Source organism: Triturus cristatus, chromosome 12, assembly GCF_964204655.1.
Source record: "Triturus cristatus chromosome 12, aTriCri1.1, whole genome shotgun sequence".
Classification (NCBI taxonomy): Eukaryota; Metazoa; Chordata; class Amphibia; order Caudata; family Salamandridae; genus Triturus; species Triturus cristatus.
Window position 1 is genome coordinate 95,364,374 of NC_140595.1, and position 19,063 is coordinate 95,383,436.

The 19,063-nt window shown below is 45.3% G+C and overlaps 1 protein-coding gene across 4 annotated transcripts in view; it reads right to left on the reverse strand.

Annotated features, from left to right (window-relative positions):
• Window positions 1-19,063, reverse strand: part of ANXA9 (annexin A9) — a 288,305-nt gene that overhangs the window by 38,135 nt on the left and 231,107 nt on the right. For 3 of the 4 annotated variants that reach the window (XM_085639696.1, XM_085639697.1, XM_085639698.1), the window contains 2 exons: window positions 7,318-7,380; window positions 2,389-2,485 (listed from right to left, as the gene is read on the reverse strand). In XM_085639696.1, the coding sequence (XP_085495822.1) occupies window positions 2,389-2,485; window positions 7,318-7,380 (160 nt within the window). Of the gene's footprint in view, window positions 1-2,388; window positions 2,486-7,317; window positions 7,381-7,639; window positions 7,767-19,063 lie in introns of those variants that run through there. The other variant, XM_085639699.1, reaches the window with a different exon arrangement.

The following is a 19,063-nucleotide window of genomic DNA, read 5'->3' on the forward strand; positions in this document are numbered from 1 at the left end:
CTCACAGACCCACTCAGAAACTCGCACACCCACCCAGACCTACTGAGATACTCATGCACTCACTCACACGCTCACTGTCAAAGGTTAGTGCTTACATTTACTAAATAAAATACAAAAAACCCTAGGAATTCACTTTAAAAACAAAGGATACAGTGACGTTATAGTTAGGAAATAGAATTTTAAAAATGTAGACAGTCACTGAAAAAAAGCAAAGGTTACAGGGTTCTTATAGTTGGGCTCAGATTTCATTCTTACAAAACCATAGAAATTCTGCAGTTATAGTTACCTGAGCTCACTATAACTTATGCCCTCGCAATGCACTGCTTATGACCACACATATTACATCACTGATGACATGTCAGTGAAATCACAAATGACATCACTGATGGCATCATCCACCAAACCACTCACTCACCCACCCACTCACACCCCTATACAACCTCACATATACCCCCTCCAACACAACCCCTCACAAACCCATTCACAGACCCATACAAGTACTCATGCACCCACTCACTGATTCATAGAGCAATTCACACATTCAGTTACTCATGGAGCAACTCACACAACCACTAACTTGCCCATACAGCCACTCATGCACCCACTCACTGACTAATACAGCCACTCACACATCCAGTCAGACATATGACACCAACACACACACCCATACAGTAAATCACACACTGAGTCAGTCAGCCATACAACTACTCAAATACCTACTCTCTCACCCATACAGTCAATCATACAGCCACTCACTCACCCATACAGTTACTCACACATCCACTCACTTACTCATACAGATACTAACATGTACTCATTCACCTATACAGTCACAGACACAAGCACCCATACAGCCACTCTCACATTCACTCAGTCACCCACGCACTCACCCATATACCACTTATGCACTGTCACCCATACAGCCACTCACATACTCCATCACTCGCCTACACAGCCTCCCACATGCCCACTCACTCACCCATACACCACTGACTCACCCAATCACTCATGCACACAACCACACACATTTACTTACTCACCCCTACAGCCACTCACTCACCCATACAAGCACTCAGACACCCATAGAGCCACTCCGACACCTCCTCATACACTGAGTCACACAGCCACTCACATAATATATGTTAAAAATTGTTTCATTCAGTAGTACACAATGTATAGTCATTTAACTTTTGTAGTATCTTAGTATATCTGTTTAACTTTTAGAAAACGCTCACTGGATGATGTAATCAGTGATGTCACTGACCATGACATGAATGATGTAATATGTGAGGTCATAAGAAGTGCATTGCGGGGGGCATAACTTATAATTAGCTCAGGTAACTATAAGTGATGAATTTCTATGGATTTGTAACAGTGAAATCTGAGCCCAACTAGAACGACACTGTAACCTTTGTTTTTTCCAGTGAATACATATATATATATATATATATATATATATAACGATTAGGCCTTCTTATTGGATGTTCAAACTTGTTGTTCACAAGAAAGAAGTTAACTGTAAATTTTAATTCACAATGCTGAATTCATTTGCAGAATATTTAGCTTTGTAAACAAATAATAAAGTTTAATGGATGTTTAACACAGCACATCGTTTTTCTGTCTATGCTGATAAAAACACTTTCACAATGACGGTACTGCTCTTCAGAGAATTAATTAGCACACCTGACAAGCTCACCCTTGCTAGTCCATCATTGATGCAAACATCAATAAATGGTAAACATAGTTTACCCCGAAATGGGAACACCACATGCCAGTATAATGCGGTCGTTACAACGACCGCGTTGTTACAACGCATGCCATTACTCTGCAAGTCGGAACAACTACTTGCTCTAGGGGTAAGAAGGTGTTGGATTTAAAATCCAACACCTTCCCTACTGTTGCACAGACTGGAGTTGGAATAGTAAATTATACTATTCCAACATCCAGCGCCCCCCCCTACAGCAAGTCATTGTTTCGACTTGTGGATTAATGGCATGCATTGTTACAATGTGGTCGTTGTAATCAGCGCGTTGTAATGGCATGCGTAAAAAAAGCATGCGGGCTAACGAGACATATTCTCTATAAATGAATCCTCCACAGTGTGTGAAAATAAAAATTGCAAACCAAAAAAACATATCTCAAAACACACTGACAGACATATCTGCAGTCTCAGGAGAATAATAAATACTAACCAATGATGTTCACATTTTTCTAAAGAGTTCTAGAATCAATTAATAGATCATGCAATATAAAAAAATATGTAACATGTAGTATGATGTTAAGTGCTGCGATGTTTAAATCCTGTCCACGGTCAGATCACCGACTTGTCTAGCGATTCAGCTCAGCAGAGTAGTTCACTGTGCTGGCTTCTATTAGATGTACTTGTACCTTTTTGGCTAATTGCTTCTGCAAGATCTTCCACATCGATCTGCGGTTCAAACCCCGGGTGGGGTTTCACGGTGCCGAGGGTCCCCCAAGCTGCGACCTAGACAAAATAATGGAGAGTGAATGACAAGGGTGGCAAGCTGTGGTGCTACCTCGGGAGAGAGACCAGGCACATACAGAGTGGATATGGCATTACCTCCCACCAATGAGAGATACACCCCCAAATATTCCAACATTTAGAAGCACACCTGTGAAAAATTCATACTACAATTCTTAATTGTGGATTACAGAGAAAAAAAAGTCATTGTGTTCTCTGCGCCACGGAGAGAACCACAAAGCTTACATCAACATGAGCCTTTGCATGGAGCGCATGTACACAGCCAGCCTCTCCAAAGTGGTACCACTACTTCTGAACCAGAATACAAGCATTAAATCACACTCTCAGAGGGTAGACATCATTAGTGGTGGGGTATATAGCTCAGTGAGCCACACACCGACAGTCGGGATATGCTTTGATCTTACCATGTTGCAATCGAGACCATTCATCAGAGCTGCCGACCATTATAGGTTCATTAAAGGCATTATTGGTGCGAGCCAATTGCGAGGGCATATAAAAAGGGAGTGGAATATTAATGGTCGGTATAGTCTTCTACTGCGGGCTATAAGGCTATTAGAACATTCTCCCGCTGAGGACAGAGTGCCCCCACTGAAAAGAAAAGCCTCCCCAGATACCAAGTGAGTTTAAAACCCTCACAGCGCAGAAGCTTCCGAGCCTATCACAGCTCCTGCTGTCTTTCTAGAACTGTTGCTGCTGGGTGCACGGTCACGTGATGAGCATAAAACAGAAAAACAGGGAGCTTCAATGGGGCTGAAGTTAGCCCCTGATTCTGTCTCTACTGACAATATGCTTTTCTTCGTTTGGCAGAGCTGAGGAAGATACAGGAGGTGATGAGAATACCCCCACCCTCCCCTCCAGTGCCACACGGGAGAACGGAGAGGGGTAAGCTCTCCGCATGCCCTCACCCACAGCCTTTTCCTCTCTCAATCCCTTCCAGTCCACATGTCTTGGAAAGGCAGGGGATGGAGGGTCTAAGGCTGTAAACTAAAATACTGAAAAGTTATGTCAATGTTTACAACTCGCTGCTGCTCCATTGCCTTCAATAGAGCTCTCAACCTTCCAATGTTCTAATCGTTTCCCAAGGGCTTAGCTGCGCCCAGAGCCTCTACAGCAGCACTTAGTTTGCAAAACAAAATAAGTGCCAGGGCCCTCGTCAGGAGTCCGCTGCAGCTTGCACCACACATTTACCCTGCCAGTGCTGCCAATGAAAGTACCAACACATCTACTAGCCATCACACTCCTACAAGCGTGGATATTCAGACTATTCCATGCCCCTAAAGCTGCAAGAATGGTTTGGATGGGAGGTACGAGTCATTTTTTGTGTACTGAACTAATAAACAACTGTTGTTGTGCTCATATCTAAATTAGACAGACAGCACCACCATGTGGCAGATTGTCATAAGTGTCGGTGTTAACAATTAGGTGCCGGTGTTGAGAACTGGAAACCACCTGCTCAACTAAAGCACTGCTCTACAGTGCTTAAACAGATGGAGGAGACAAGTTTAGAGGTTAGGGACAATTCAAGCCCAGCCCAGAGTGGTTGTCAACGAGCTGTTAAGTACAAGAAGGAATGGGAAGAACAGTTATATGAGAGAAATAAAAAGAGTAACAGAACTAAAAGTACAGGTATCGGAACTCAAACTTTGCAGGGGTTCTGTAAGTATCGATCTCACAGCGGCCACTACAGTCTAGAATGCATCATTACCTACAAATGATCTTCTGTACAGGGCACTACAACAGGTTTGTTTTTTTCTATCTCGCTGACATTATTGCAAGGGATGTTAGAATGCTTTAGATTTCTCATTTCAACAGGTTACATATGTACATATAAAATATTTACAATACTGAAAGTATTTTAAAGTTGATTGATTTTTTAAATATACTAATTTATATTGGTAGTTACCCTATAAAAGTGCGAATATCAAAAGAGAGGTAATCATGATTTGAATACTTGATAGGGAGGTGAAATTGATTGCATGCAATAATGTGCAAGGCATATTGCCAAATCTGAGGATGATGGACTCAGTCTGGAATCAGGACAAGCTTGGATTCTAACCAGGGCCACAGGAACTATGCAGCAGTGGAAACCAAATGATGCAGTTGGGTTAACTAAATTATGTGGCAAGCAGTGCTGAAATTAATGGGAATCGCAACAGATCCTGGTTTCGGCAGCTATAGCCCCACTGAAATATGCTGAATTTGTCCTGGTGTCATTTTACTACACCAAGACACATTTCAGCAGCGTCTGTATATTGTCTGCATTCTGTTCTGAGCAGCAACATGCAGGCGACAAGGGGGCTTTGTTATTTACACTTACAGCTGGTCCCCCCAAAAAAAGCCTGATGTATAGGGCCATCAGCCCGACGTGTGTTTGACTATATTGCTAGATGGGTGCTATCTGGAGCTTAACCTAAGTGCGCACAATGGTGCCTTGAACGTCATGTCTCCCACCTGTGAGCAAGGCCAGGAGGCCGAAACGTTAGGAGGAAACTGGGAGTATGCAGTGGTGCTGTAAAGACTGAATAAACCAACCTTTTACCAGTATTGGGCCTCTGTTTCGTTGCTATTAATATGATGGGCTGCTCCATGCCCATGTTTTAGAGGCTGCCCTGTAGGGTCGGGGGCTCCGGTAACTGGAGATGCTGTGTCGTAAATTACGAGGAGCATGACCCACGAACGCACCCAGCCTACTTAGGAGATGCCAAAGGGTGAAATCAACTGCGTGCGTTTTGAAGGGATTCAAGAATGGATTATTTCATTTTTTGATCGTGCTGGTGAAATGGAGCTTTTTACAGACTTTTCCAAAAAAAAAAAAAAACGAAGCAATGTGCTACGAGAAATACTCACCTGGCTGCTCTGAATGCATTATTCCACACCAACAACAGTGCACTACTTTTAAGGTACGAACTTTAAGGGTCGATATTAATTACTATGGGGACTTCCAGCTTGCATATTAATAATATTAGTGGTGCACTGTGGGAGTTGTATTATTTACATGCAGCCACGTGACTTTACGAACTTTAAATGCACCACGTGAGCACAATGGTGCCTTGAACGTCATGTCTCCCACCTGTGAGCAAGGCCAGGAGGCCGAAACGTTAGGAGGAAACTGGGAGTATGCAGTGGTGCTGTAAAGACTGAATAAACCAACCTTTTACCAGTATTGGGCCTCTGTTTCGTTGCTATTAATATGATGGGCTGCTCCATGCCCATGTTTTAGAGGCTGCCCTGTAGGGTCGGGGGCTCCGGTAACTGGAGATGCTGTGTCGTAAATTACGAGGAGCATGACCCACGAACGCACCCAGCCTACTTAGGAGATGCCAAAGGGTGAAATCAACTGCGCGCGTTTGGAAGGGATTCAAGAATGGATTATTTCATTTTTTGATCGTGCTGGTGAAATGGAGCTTTTTACAGACTTTTCCAAAAAAAACGAAGCAATGTGCTACGAGAAATACTCACCTGGCTGCTCTGAATGCATTATTCCACACCAACAACAGTGCACTACTTTTAAGGTACGAACTTTAAGGGTCGATATTAATTACTATGGGGACTTCCAGCTTGCATATTAATAATATTAGTGGTGCACTGTGGGAGTTGTATTATTTACATGCAGCCACGTGACTTTACGAACTTTAAAAGCACCAGGTGAGCACAATGGTGCCTTGAACGTCATGTCTCCCACCTGTGAGCAAGGCCAGGAGGCCGAAACGTTAGGAGGAAACTGGGAGTATGCAGTGGTGCTGTAAAGACTGAATAAACCAACCTTTTACCAGTATTGGGCCTCTGTTTCGTTGCTATATATATATATATATATATATATATATATATATATATATTTTTTTTTTTTTTTTTTGACTGTCTGACTGCTTTCAAAGCTCCACCCCTTGCGACTCCACCCCCTTTCCACTGCCACACCTGACCCCCAATTTATGGGTTCCTGGATTATTTTTGTTTCCCAATTCCAGGGCTGGTGGCAAGTACAGCAAACGCGTCACTTCCTGTGGAGTCTGGCCAATGGTTGCATCTCATTAGTACCAGGTGAACGTTTGAATGATCATTGGATACTCTTTGAAAATGGCTCCCACTTGCACGTGCCTCTGAATAGCATACAAAAGACACACAATTGATGGACGGAATGCAGAACAAATCAAAACATTCACCCCCAGTCAAGAGATCTGGGTTAAATCCATCATTCTTTTGCTCACCATGCCACCCCAGTTTAGACCCAGTCATATGCAAATCTGTCTTGACCCTGTGCCTCATGGGAACAGTCCAGCCCGAACTGCCAAGCCAGTTCCTTCCTGGACTGGAAACAAGCACTCCGTCCATCATTCCCTTTGGCTTTGCTTTGTTCGCCCTAAATTGGCAGGGTATGCCCAGACGTGGGTCCCTTGCTCACTTTGCCACTGGATTCAAGCTACCCTGGCTGATGACGGCTGATTAGCCAGAAACCGGTCCCAGGATACTTTTTTCCGGTCCAGGGAAGGCATGGCTTGGCAGTTCGGGCTGGACTGTTCCCATGAGGCACAGGGTCAGACTGATTTGCATATGGCCATGTCTGAACTGAGGTGGTGGAGTGAGCTAAAGAATGATGATGGATTAGACCCAGATCAGTTGAGGGGGGGTGAGTGCTTGCAATGTTCAACACTCCGTCCATCATCCCCTTTGGTTTTGCTCTGAATAGCATACAGCACGTGCACAGCAGTCACACCGTAGCGTCCTGAGGATGTGACGCTTACTGCAGTCCCCAGATCACACATACATCGCGAGAGCGCCGGGATTTCACCGAGCACCCATCTCAGAGAGACACTCACTTTATCTGCCAGGGAGAGCTGTCCGAGAATCTCCAACGGTAGAGACATCTTGGGGTTTTTGCGCTGAAAAAGAGAAGAAAAAAACCAATATGAAACAACAAGGCTAAAAGAGTAGATGACGTAAAGAGTTACGACTAATGGAACGGTGGGTGTAATACAAAGGCGGTCTAATTAGAAACCCAGGGCTGCTTTGGGCGGGGGTCAGAGCACATCCTTTCTGCACTGTCCGGGATAAGTGCACCCCACCAAACACCCCTTGCCCCACCGACCTGCGCAGGTGCAGACCCCAAACACAGACCCAGCATCTGAGGTATCTACCTACCTGCCGAGCGCTGCCTCTCGAGCTGTGCCCTCCGTGCGCTCAAAGCGCACCCCCGCTCACCCACACCCCCCTGCGGCTCGTCCCGCCTCGCCGCCGCTGCATCTGGACTGTGCACAAGATCAACAGTGACAATGCATCTGGGGCCTGGCGCCAGGCCCTGCCCGCCGCATCGTGCCCGCTGGAAAGGAGGATGGCAGCTCCTGTCCGCTCCCCACAGGCGGAGGGGCTGGGCAGGGGCCGGTCCAATGTAGGAGGCAGCGTCTCCAAAAATGGCTCTTTCCTCCCAAAATGATTTTACCTCAGCCTGACCATACTTTCCTAGGTATTAACACACCAGCCACGTGAGTAAATTGGGATCGGCACAGTACCCTTTCACAGGACCCACATCTGCTGGGAGTATTTCAGAGGCAAGCGCATCTGACAGGCCAGGGTCGGACTGGCCATTCGGTCCCTCGGGCATTTCCCCGGGAGGCTGCATGATAGGGGCTTTTTTCACAGCAGGGTAGAGGCTGCCATGGCCCAACCGTGCCCCTTGACCACATTCTAGTCGCATTCTCCTGTTATCGGTATGAATATTTTTGCCAAGGGCTGATTTTAGTTTCTAGTCGGGCACCGCACCTGTTTCAGAGATAGGTGGAGTCAAAATCCGGTGGTCAAGCCTTCTCTGAGGATGTGGCGCTGCGGCCAGAGCTGCCGACTAGGGTCGCTGGGGATCCAGGTTCAAGTCTCAGCGTCGGCACAACATCCTGTGATTCTGGGCAAATAACAATCTCCCCGTGCCCATGGACAGAACCTGGATACCCTCACGGGTGATAAGCTGCCCTATATAAATCTACAAACAATCTAAACTACTCTGCTCGTAAAGCATGCAACAACTGGCCGCTACACATAAGCGCCTCCACCTCACTTCTTGAATTCTGCAAAAAGTAGAGGACCTGGCTTTCTGAGTAGTCCCACTAAAAAAAACTTGGTACAAAATTTGGACCAACAGCCAAAATCCAATCAACGATGCGTTGTGGAGGGCTCTAGATAAAGACCCAGAATCCGTCTACACCAAATACTTACGATCATCATTAAAAATCATTAATACTACAAGTCTCTGGCAACTTAATCTCCCATTTTCTTCCTTCCAGCTAGCGCTAAAGAAAGCGGCTATAAAGCACTCGCTAATGGAGGACAAAATAAGCCTGAGTGAGCGATCCCACGCATGGATGGTTCTGCAATCATACACAAAATTGAAACCAGCAATGTATCTAGGTCAGACATATGCACCACATTTAAAAACAAAGTTCTTAGCGCTACGTCTTGGTACAATTCCATCAAATACTGATCAACCAAGCTGGCAATATAAAGGCCCCAAAGCGCGCAGTCTTTGCGGTGCACCAAAGCAGGATCTAATTCATTTAATCTGCGTCTGCCCCAACTCAAAATCATATCGCATTTGGTTCTTGAAAAAACATTTTCATATAAGTGGTATTCGCACCTGTAGAGCAGCAATATTAAAATGCCTTGATCCGAATGACCCACAGCTGAATTGTAACCTGGTACATTTTTTAACCCTGTATGGAAAAGGAGTCCAGTCCGGTCCAAGAGGAGCTACAGAATAGCAAACCGGAGGACATATATCTTACAATGACCTTCTACCAGCTCTGTCCTATTCTTACAGTTTTACATTAATATGCTAAAAAAGCACTATGAATTAAGGTTGTAACCCTTGGAGACCGTGTTGTATAAAACAGATTACTGGGACTCGATTTTATTGCATTTGTCACCTTTCACGTTTAAATGTGCAATGTACTTAATGTATTGTGAAGCAACTGATGTTTTAAAGATAAAAATAAATCTCCTTTGTATAACTCTTTTAAATTTGTTATAATTATCTGTAGTATATTGTTATGGTTTTAACTAACTAAAACAATAAAAGTATTGATTTGATTTGAGTAGTCCCACTAGGCCCTGGGTGTGGCTAGACTCACACCTGCTCAGCGCTAAGATACCCTCCCAGGTGATGGAGAGCTCTACAAACTTGCATAACGTAAAAACATAACAGGTATTCAACACAAGCACCCCACAAGCGACTGACTAGTAGGCACCCTTCGCCCCTTTCAACGGACATTTACCGATTTGACCTCCCCAGCCCCATCAGCCTCTAGAGACCCTTGAGATGTGACTGAATGCCCTGGTTTACCTCCACGCCTTTCAAAGGCCCTGCTGGGGACACCTCCCTCAGCTCTACAGGCCTTTCTGAGGCCAACGAGCCAGCTTGCAAAAATGATACTTCAAGGTGCTTTGCAGGGTGTGTATGTGGTATTTCTATAGCGCAAACCTAGACAAAAGGCAGGGGGCGCTGTACAGTGTCAAGCGCCATGTCCTTCAGATGAAGGCCTCAAAGTCTGTATATCTCCCATCCTTGCAGCTGGCATTTCTGGGGTGTTTATTCCACAGTTAACAACTGCACATCTGATTTATGTCGGCATTCTTACTTTTTATGCAGACATAGGCCACCCCTAACAGGTTTACATGTGAGATTGTATATGCACTTGATAAGTGTTCAGCCTTGCACTCCCGCCTCCAAAGGAAATGGACATTGCACTTAAGCAAGTTTTCCATGGTGCACTTCAATGGACAACACTTGCATGGGATTACCCAGGACCCTGCACCTTCTCCAGAGCCCCTTAGAATCATACGTGCTGGTCAGCAGCAAAGGAGGGTCCTTTGGTTGTTTCAGAGACATATTTTAGAAAGGCTGAGGAAGGAGGCCTGTTTGTCAGGGCCCAAGTTATTGTTCAGGAGGCCACTGCCACTTGCACTACCAACTGGACCGGCCATCGCTGCCACATGCCAGTATAAACACGCCCTACTAAACATCACACCACTATAAATGTGACAGTTTGGACACATCCAGGCCACCCAAAGGAGTAAGAATGGCTTGGACAGATGTGTATTTAATTGTTAAACTGATGTCCTCCACTAAAACATAGACAAACAGTGCCACCATATGGTGGACTGGCATAAGTTAGTTCCAGTGTTAGCAACAAGGGGCTGGTGCCAAGCACTGGCAAACTCTGGCACAAATTAAGCACTATGAAAGCCTCCATTTTGGCCTGTATACTTCCATGGGATGTGAACAGCAGCACTTTTAATATGCTATGGTAGAAAAAAGAAGCCTTCCTATATATATTGAATGAGGTCAGCTTTACTAACAATTTATAGTGCATATGTAGAGAGTATACATTTATCGTGCATCTGTAAAGTTTACTTAGCGTCTCGAGTACTGATTAGTGATGCTTAAGCAAAACCATGACCAGGTACAGAAGGGTGTGCCTTAGAAGGCTGCACTGTATATCTATGTAAAATATTTTAGAAAAAACTTTGAATCTAGAAGTGTCAGATGTAATGTTCCCACAATTTTAGGCCAGAAAACAAAGAATATTTGTTGCATTTCTCTAGCCTCTATTCTCTGATTCGGTATCCACCCTATTCAAATTTAGGAGTCTTGAGAAAGGCACAGTCGCTACATTTTCTCTATGGAAATGTTTGCTGAAGGGCCAGACCACGGAACCAAAAACAGCCCTTCTAAAATGCTCAAACCAATCCCCTCCCATCATCTACTCACGCTTTTTCTCTCTCTCCTCCTTCGCTGATCACTTTCTCTCTAATTTCCCCCACCCTCCTTCTCTTGCTCTTCCTCTCTTGAAGCCTTCATTTGCCTGCTGCAATTAACCTCGGGGAATCGGGGGAAGTGACAGAGGCATCAGGAGCAGCCCTGGGCTTTCAAAATCAGCCTCCCAGGGCTCCAGCCCACTGGGGAAATGCCCGGTGGAATAAAAGGCCCGTCCGGCCCTGATTTAATATATAAGGCGCACATTTTTCTACTATTTGGTTCTGAAGAAACAAATTCGGAGTTGTCTAGGACAGGAAATGGCACCTATTGGCTACTACTGGCTCAAATCAAATGCCTCTTGGTAGAGGTGAGAGGTACACAGAAAAGTAGTCCTAGTCTACAATTTCATAACAATACAAACATTGGCAAACCCAAAAGTAAACAACCAATGACAGAGCTATTGGCTTTACCAATGCTTGTGAAAGGTCATTCACTACTAATAAAGAATGTGTACGAAACTCTAAAAGGTCCTTATATCTACTAGAAAGTGCAAGGGTCTCTTTGCTCTAACAAAATGAGGCTTGCCTCGAGGGGTGAGAATAGACGGGTAACATGAGGCAGGCTGATCCTCTCTTGCACCGCCAACGCCGCAGCCTTCCAACACGTTTGCCTCACCATTGCATGCACCTCTGGGAGCCTTGGGGAGCTTGGGGCTTTACGCCCTGTTAAAGTTTTTGACTTCCTTTGGCCTAGCAGAAGTAGGTGGCATCTGGGCCTTTTAAGAATTGTGTAGCGTTTGCCAAGGTTCCCAGCCCTGAATGCGCCTCGCCTTCATTACTCCTTCGTGGTATGTATTTCTTTAAGGCGTGGGCAGTACCCTTGCCTTTGATAGGAAAATGGCATGCCCATTTCTCATTGCACAAATTCCAGTCCTTGCTGGTTTTGTATTTTTTTTTTACTTATTTGACACCATCTCTGCTGGGAAAATGTTGCCATATGGACTACTGGCCTTTCTCTGAATACTCTTTTTATTTGGTATACACACAATGGCCATCCTGATGCCCCGATGGCCGGGCCACTGCTGTGTAGCTGCCTATATGGTTCAGTCCTTATTATAATCTGAATGACTCTCTCACATGCCCTTACCCATCACATCACCAATCTCTGCGTCCCATACCTGGATAACCACATCTCAGTGGTCATCACGCACAACATGAAAACCCTGCCCATATGGGATCAAAACACCCTTCCAACCATTCACCCTATGTTGTACAAGTTGCTATCATGCGAATAAGTGCTTCAGCGCCCCACATATGAGTTGTAAGCGCTATAGAAATGCTACAACAGACATGTCTGACTGCACCCATAGATAGGCCTTCCAGATTGTGCCATAGGTCTGTGCGGCTCGCTTAGCCATACCGGACACAGGTATGTGGTCATTTTTTATGCTGTCACCCCACAGTGTTACGCGTAAGGTGTCAGCACGAAAAATTCATGTAATCTTTAGTCTGCGAGGTGGAGAGCTGAGACCATTAAGCAGGGAACTGCCTGAACCTCATCCTCCACATACCATAACCTGACTGTGTGTCCTTCGTATTCAACCACACATGAAGGAGCCGGTGGAGCTTGTTTTTGCGGTTCCTGTGTAAGCACAGACTGGCCTCAAGCCCCCTCCTACGCATACACAAAGCTCTATTCCTTGTTGACTTGAGCCTGCCATGGCCCAGCCCCGCCTCCACATGCGAATGTATTCCTACAATGTGGTTTGTAAGAATGCGGCGTGTGATTGTAGTGCCTGGCCAGCAAACAGGCGGTAAGGGCAATGCAGTCAACAATGTACTGTAAGAAGTGGGGAGGTGGCACTTAGCGATGCCAAAGACAATTGGCAGTTTGGGCTGCCAAGCAGTAGGAACTGAGGGAAGAAGAGAAACGTGGTTTGCTGCCAGAGCAGAGAGGCAGAAAAAAATGAGAGGTAGGAGGAGCTAAAGAGTGGTAAGAGCCAAGGGCAGAAACAGTTTAGGTTGGTCAGAGATTTGGCTCAGTAAGATCAGAGCTGAGGGATGCCGGAGACAAAAAGAAGAAAGTAATGAGGGGCAATAAGAGCCATGGGCTGTAGGACTTGCGTATGGTAGACTTATCTTACCCGGCTCACAACGACACAATCGCGCATCAGCCCATTCACCGGGATTGTGGGCAGGTACTTTTTAGGTCGTAGCCTAGGTTTGCTAAAGACATCTTGGGGACATTCAGAAAGTTGACCTAGGAATGCATTTCGCCCCTTGCTTATCATTGGCTTTATGGTTTGTAACACACTTTATCTAGCTTTCTTTTTGCTAGCTTGATTTGCTTTAGGCTGGCCAGCTTAAGTTCATCCCATCCATTGCCCAAACCTTGTTTACTGTATTCTTCCACAAACTCGCTTTCTGTAAACAGGCCTTTAAATCTTGTTCTTATCTTGTCACGTTTACTGTGCATTCAAAGACAGAAGTCAGATCAGATCAGAAGAAACTTTATTTGGCTGCAAAGCAACCATAAAAAAGTGCAAAGTTAGCAACAAATACAAAAATATGCAAATTTAACAACAATAAATCATATAACAATTGTAAAGAGTAAAAACATCACATAAAACATCCTACTCAAAAGGTCATGGAGCTTCTGGAGGGTACTGCAGCACGTCAGAATGAGCCTACATACAAGTAAGTTTCTTCATCACAAAGCCGTTTAAAAAAAATTAAAAGCTTGGGAGAAGAGCATCACATTTCTAAATTTAATAATAGGAATTAAAAATGTTTTTGATAAAAACCACACAAAAAAATAAAATGTAGTGTGGCTTGTCTTGAGGTGTGATTACAGGGATATACACTTGATTCTAGATTGCTCTGGAAGCCTAGTGGAGAACCGTGATAAAGATTTTATTGTGTCAGCCCGGAAACGAAACATTAGTTAACATTCCCAACGCCCTCTTCCACTAAATAAATAATTGCTAAGCGCGTTTTCAGAATTTACTAAAAAAATACATGGGAATAGATGATTTTAATGTTTTTGTCCTTTATCTTTTTTCTTTGGCATGGGTAACCAATAAAGTTTGAACTTGTTTCCTGCCCTTGGTGGAGCATCTTGCAACATTAATAAACGCCTGGGGTAAACCAATGTCATCAAAAAGATTTTTTCACAAATGCCAACCCTGGGATGTCAAGGTCTTTGTCACATGCTAGACAATCTTCGATTATGTTTCTTGCTAATGATCCCACTTCGTTTTTCCCGATGGACAGCCATAACAGAGGGGGGCAGGTTCAAATTTGATCCCCTGAGTAACTTAGCCCCAGCTCATTATGGCAAATAAAATGTCAGGTAGAAAAGGGAACGGATAAAAGCTTCCGACAAATGCGATTTTCCTCCACCTGGATAACTGATAGGTCCCTGATGCTCCACCATCCAGCCTCATACACAGGCACCGGTACACATTGTGAGGAATACATTTGTAACATACGCAGCACAGCCCGTTCGCCCGGTGAAGACGGCAGACTGAAGAGGGAACCAACAGCCCTGATGACTTAGCCCTGTGCTCAACTATATTAGGTGCCCTTGAGCCAGTAGAACTAAAAATCACCCCAAATATGAAAAACTGCTCAGCTTCGTAGATGGTTTGACCCAACCACAATACCTGAAAGTGGGATGCTCTTCGGTCCACACGCCGTAACAAAGATTTCGAATAATTGGTTAGCAGATCAAGAGAGCCCATAAATTACACAAACGAGTGAATCAATGAACGCACAGCCCCTTGGCGTACGAGCTAATAAAACGGCATTGTCCGCATACAACAGGACTGGGTGAGGAGTACCCCAAACCATGGGAACATGCGGGGTGCATGATGGTAAATGTGAACCAAGGAAATTAATGTACAGAATGAACAGGAGAGGGGGCGAGCACACAATCCTGCTGTACCCCACGCCTAATTTGAATCGCCTTAGAGAGTTCACCATTTTGTCTGACCCTCACTCTGGTCCTTGTATTATTGTGCATAAAATCCAGAAAATGACAAGAGGTGCCTCCGTGCCCATGCCCAATAGCTGTTGCCATAGCTTGGACAGGTTCAGACAGTCGAAAGCCATGGAAAGATCCATGGAAGCCAACTATAGTGGGGTACGTTTCGCCAAGTATCGTATTGAGGTTCAGACACTGCTCTAACGTCCCTATATGCTTGCGAAAGCCATATTGACATGGGTCTAATATCTTATTCTCCTCCACCCACTCAATAATCCTGTTCTATAAAACCTTCCCATACATTTTGGCTGGGATGTATATCAGGGAGATGGGACGATAGCAACTGGGTGAGGATCGGTCCACCTTAACCCCTTCAGCACGGCGCGGATTACCGCGCCGTGCTGAAGGTTCCGTGCGCGGGCGGGGCCGTGACGGAGCGGTTCCGTCATGCGCACAGCGCAACCGACACGCATGATGGAACCGCTCCGTCACACGCATCGAAGGGGTTAAAAATCTGTACGACGACAGATGCCACCAAGGAATCAGGCGGGGATGCATATCCTAAGTTGTTATAAACATTAGTCAGAACGGGTGTCCATAGATTGATATTACACTTTATTAAACCAATGGGCATACCGTCTGGGCCAGGTGCCTTTCCTCCTGCACTCCACTGTATTGCAGCTGTAACTTCTTCTAAAGTTACAACTACAGTCTGATACGAGTCGTCCATCTCTCTAGTGCATAATACCAAGTCCGCCGTGAAATAGATTTGTGAGAAATGTACCTCCCATGCCTCACTGCTCATATGACCGCTAATCGGCGCTATCGTTTGGTTAACGGTCCTCAAATCTGAGACTGAACACCAGAAAGACTTACTATCCTTAGTTGTTGCTGAGTGTGCAAGCTTAGCCAAATGCCAATTAATCACCCTCCATTCCCCCCCCCACTCTTTTTTTTACTGGTTCATACTGTTTCCTCAGGCTAACTACCATAGAGGGGTCCCCAGGACGGGCGGTTAGTCCCCTGCGTAGGGCTCGATTGGTTGTTGAACATGCCTGGTCACACCATCTTGGAGCTGCCTGGACTGAAGTCACTGGTTTCACCGGCTTAGAATGATTTTTTAAAAATACATGAGCGAAGGGTCACAAAATAATTTATTATGACCCCTGTCCTATTGGAATGGTAATCAGGCAAACAGCCCATAATTCGCTAAAAGGTTTTGTGGATTTTGGATTTTTGCGGCAAATAATTGGGTAGGGTTAGAAAGTTTCCAGCATCTTTTAAGTTGTCCGTAGGAGACGCAGTTCGGGACGAATATTAGCTTCCGCCCTCGGTGTCACAATCAGATCTATCTCAATGGGATTGTGATCACCAAAATCTGTGCATGCAATAGACCCAGACAACAATCGATTAACTAGACTACGGGTAATGAATATATAATCAATAACAGATGAACAGTCTTTCTCCCTAAAGGTTGGCATACCAGCATCGCCTCAGCCTGCCTCCTCCAGGACGTTGTATAGGTCCAGAGGTTGAAGAAAGGCGTCCAGTTCCTTGCCCCGTTGATTGATTAGGCCGCCCTTTTATTCACCGCCCTATCTCTTCGATTGGAGAGGCCAGGTTTGCATTAAAATCCTCTGCTAAACACAAATGAGCTTGCCACCCTTCATCTGTTACCAACCCACCGATTGGGTCAATAAATCTAAAAAAATCAAGGAACCTACGATTGGAGACATTAATACAGTCAATATTATAAAAGTTGATCAAATACAATGTAAGGTCCTCCTTGTAGAGTACAGCCTGGTAGTCACTTCCTGGGGTATTTACGGCTACGGCATGACCTCCAAGGGAGAGGTTTACCCAAATGATTAAAACCCCTGAGGTAGGACCCGAGCAAGATGGAGTGGCCCGTATTGTAAAACATGAATATCCATCGAGCATAATAGGGCTAGTGGCCCAAGTTTCTTGAAGCATGAGGACATTATAACCACTAACCAGGGATTGCCAATCTGGGCTATGCATTTTGTATCGCAACCCCGCAATATTCCAGCTCAAGATTTTCACCATATTTTCCTTGCCTCTAAGGGTAGAAGAAGATATACTGGGCGTTTGAGGATCTATTTGACCCACAGGTTCATCTGGTGGATTTCAGTTGCCGATTGCTCCGTCGTCCTGAGTCAATCAATCTCCGAAAGACCAAAAAGGGGCGTATACCTATTGCTGCAGACTAGATCTGTGTTAGGGCAAAAGGGGTCAAAGACAGGTAAACAAGGTTCCGAACTAGAGGGTTTATAGAAGTACCCCAAGGGTAAGGGACTATACTTATCATACCAAAATGCTTATCTCCAACAGTTTCCTAACACTAGTCGGCTGTTTGAAGTTGACAACGATACAATCGCCGTCTATATTTTTTAATGAGGGACCCACCCAATTAACCATGCACACCATCAGGATTTTGTCTCTTTCTGACACTCTAAACCTTTTTAAAGTGCAGAGCCAGTGGGTAGCCTTATTATGCAACTGCTCCTAGCTTTCTCAATGATTGTGCTCCAATAGGTGTACCCCTGCCAATATCAAAACATAGGGAAATGCTGCCGGGGGTAAATTTAGGCTTGGGATTTCAAATTAATCGCTAAGCCATTTTTTCCATTGTTAGTTGGGGCCCTACAATCTTGACCAGTAGGTAAATTTAGTGGGCTTTACAGGTTTGGATGTCCCTTGTGCTAGCCTGGCCCACAACAGCTGGCGCTACAATGCGTGAGCTGGAATCAGATGACACACCAGTCACAATGGGGTTAGTTTTAAGAGTTCCTATTTTAGCCACATGCAATGCCCCACTCCTTTCCTCAGATCCAAGGCTGCTGGTTCGCAAATCGTTTGAGCTGATGCTCTTCGCTGGGACAGTGGCAGATGAGATGGCTCTGCTTAAGCCCACTAATTGGGTCTCCATGGTGGCCAGTCTCTCCCTAATTGGGTTAAGTTGCTCAAGTAAGATATAGACAATTTTTCACATAGTTCCTCTATACTGGGTAGGTCCCGCGATTCTTTACTTGGCTTTGTTGGCCGCGGTTGGGACTGTGGGGGTGGGGGGGAATGCACCTACTAGACTTTTTTGCGCTTTACCGCTGGTTCATCGGGGGAGTTAGAATTTTTATCTCTGATAGATCACTTACCCAAGGTGCTCAAAGCGCTGTGAATGAGCAGAATAGTCTATGTCAGAGTGAGGGACTGGCCTCGATTGGCCGCAGACGGGTACGCTTTTGGCCGAGTCTTCGCCCGGCGTGTCCCGCACTGCGGGAGCACCAGGCCGCCTTTAATGTCAAGCGCCTCCGGGCGTGCAAAAGCTGTGGGCAGTATCCCCCTGCATGGGGCTTCTGGGAGCTGGAGTCTGCGGCCCAACAACAACAATCCCGTGCTGCGGGAGCACCAGGTCACCTTTAATGCCAAGCGCCTCTAGGCATGCAAAAGCTGTGGGTAGCATCCCCCTTGCATGGTGCTTCTGGGGTCTGGGGTCCACAGCCCAACAACAGAAGTTAAATGTCAGGCTGTGTCTTCCAGGGAGCTTGCTGTTTATTTTTCTTTCTCAGACTTCAAATTGAGTATTTATGTGACAATCATGCTGGCTAGTGGGGTCTGCTGGAGGAAGGCTGTACAGATGTTATTTTTTTCCCTAGCACACAACACAATTTTTAAATGTCTGCAAATGAACTGTGCTAACGATCACCCAATATATTGATTTGAATACATTTCTACATATTATGGTTTGTGCGCTGTATACTTTTCAGCCGTGGTCCGTGCTGGTAACAGTGGTGGATTTCGAGGGACGATGTCAAGGG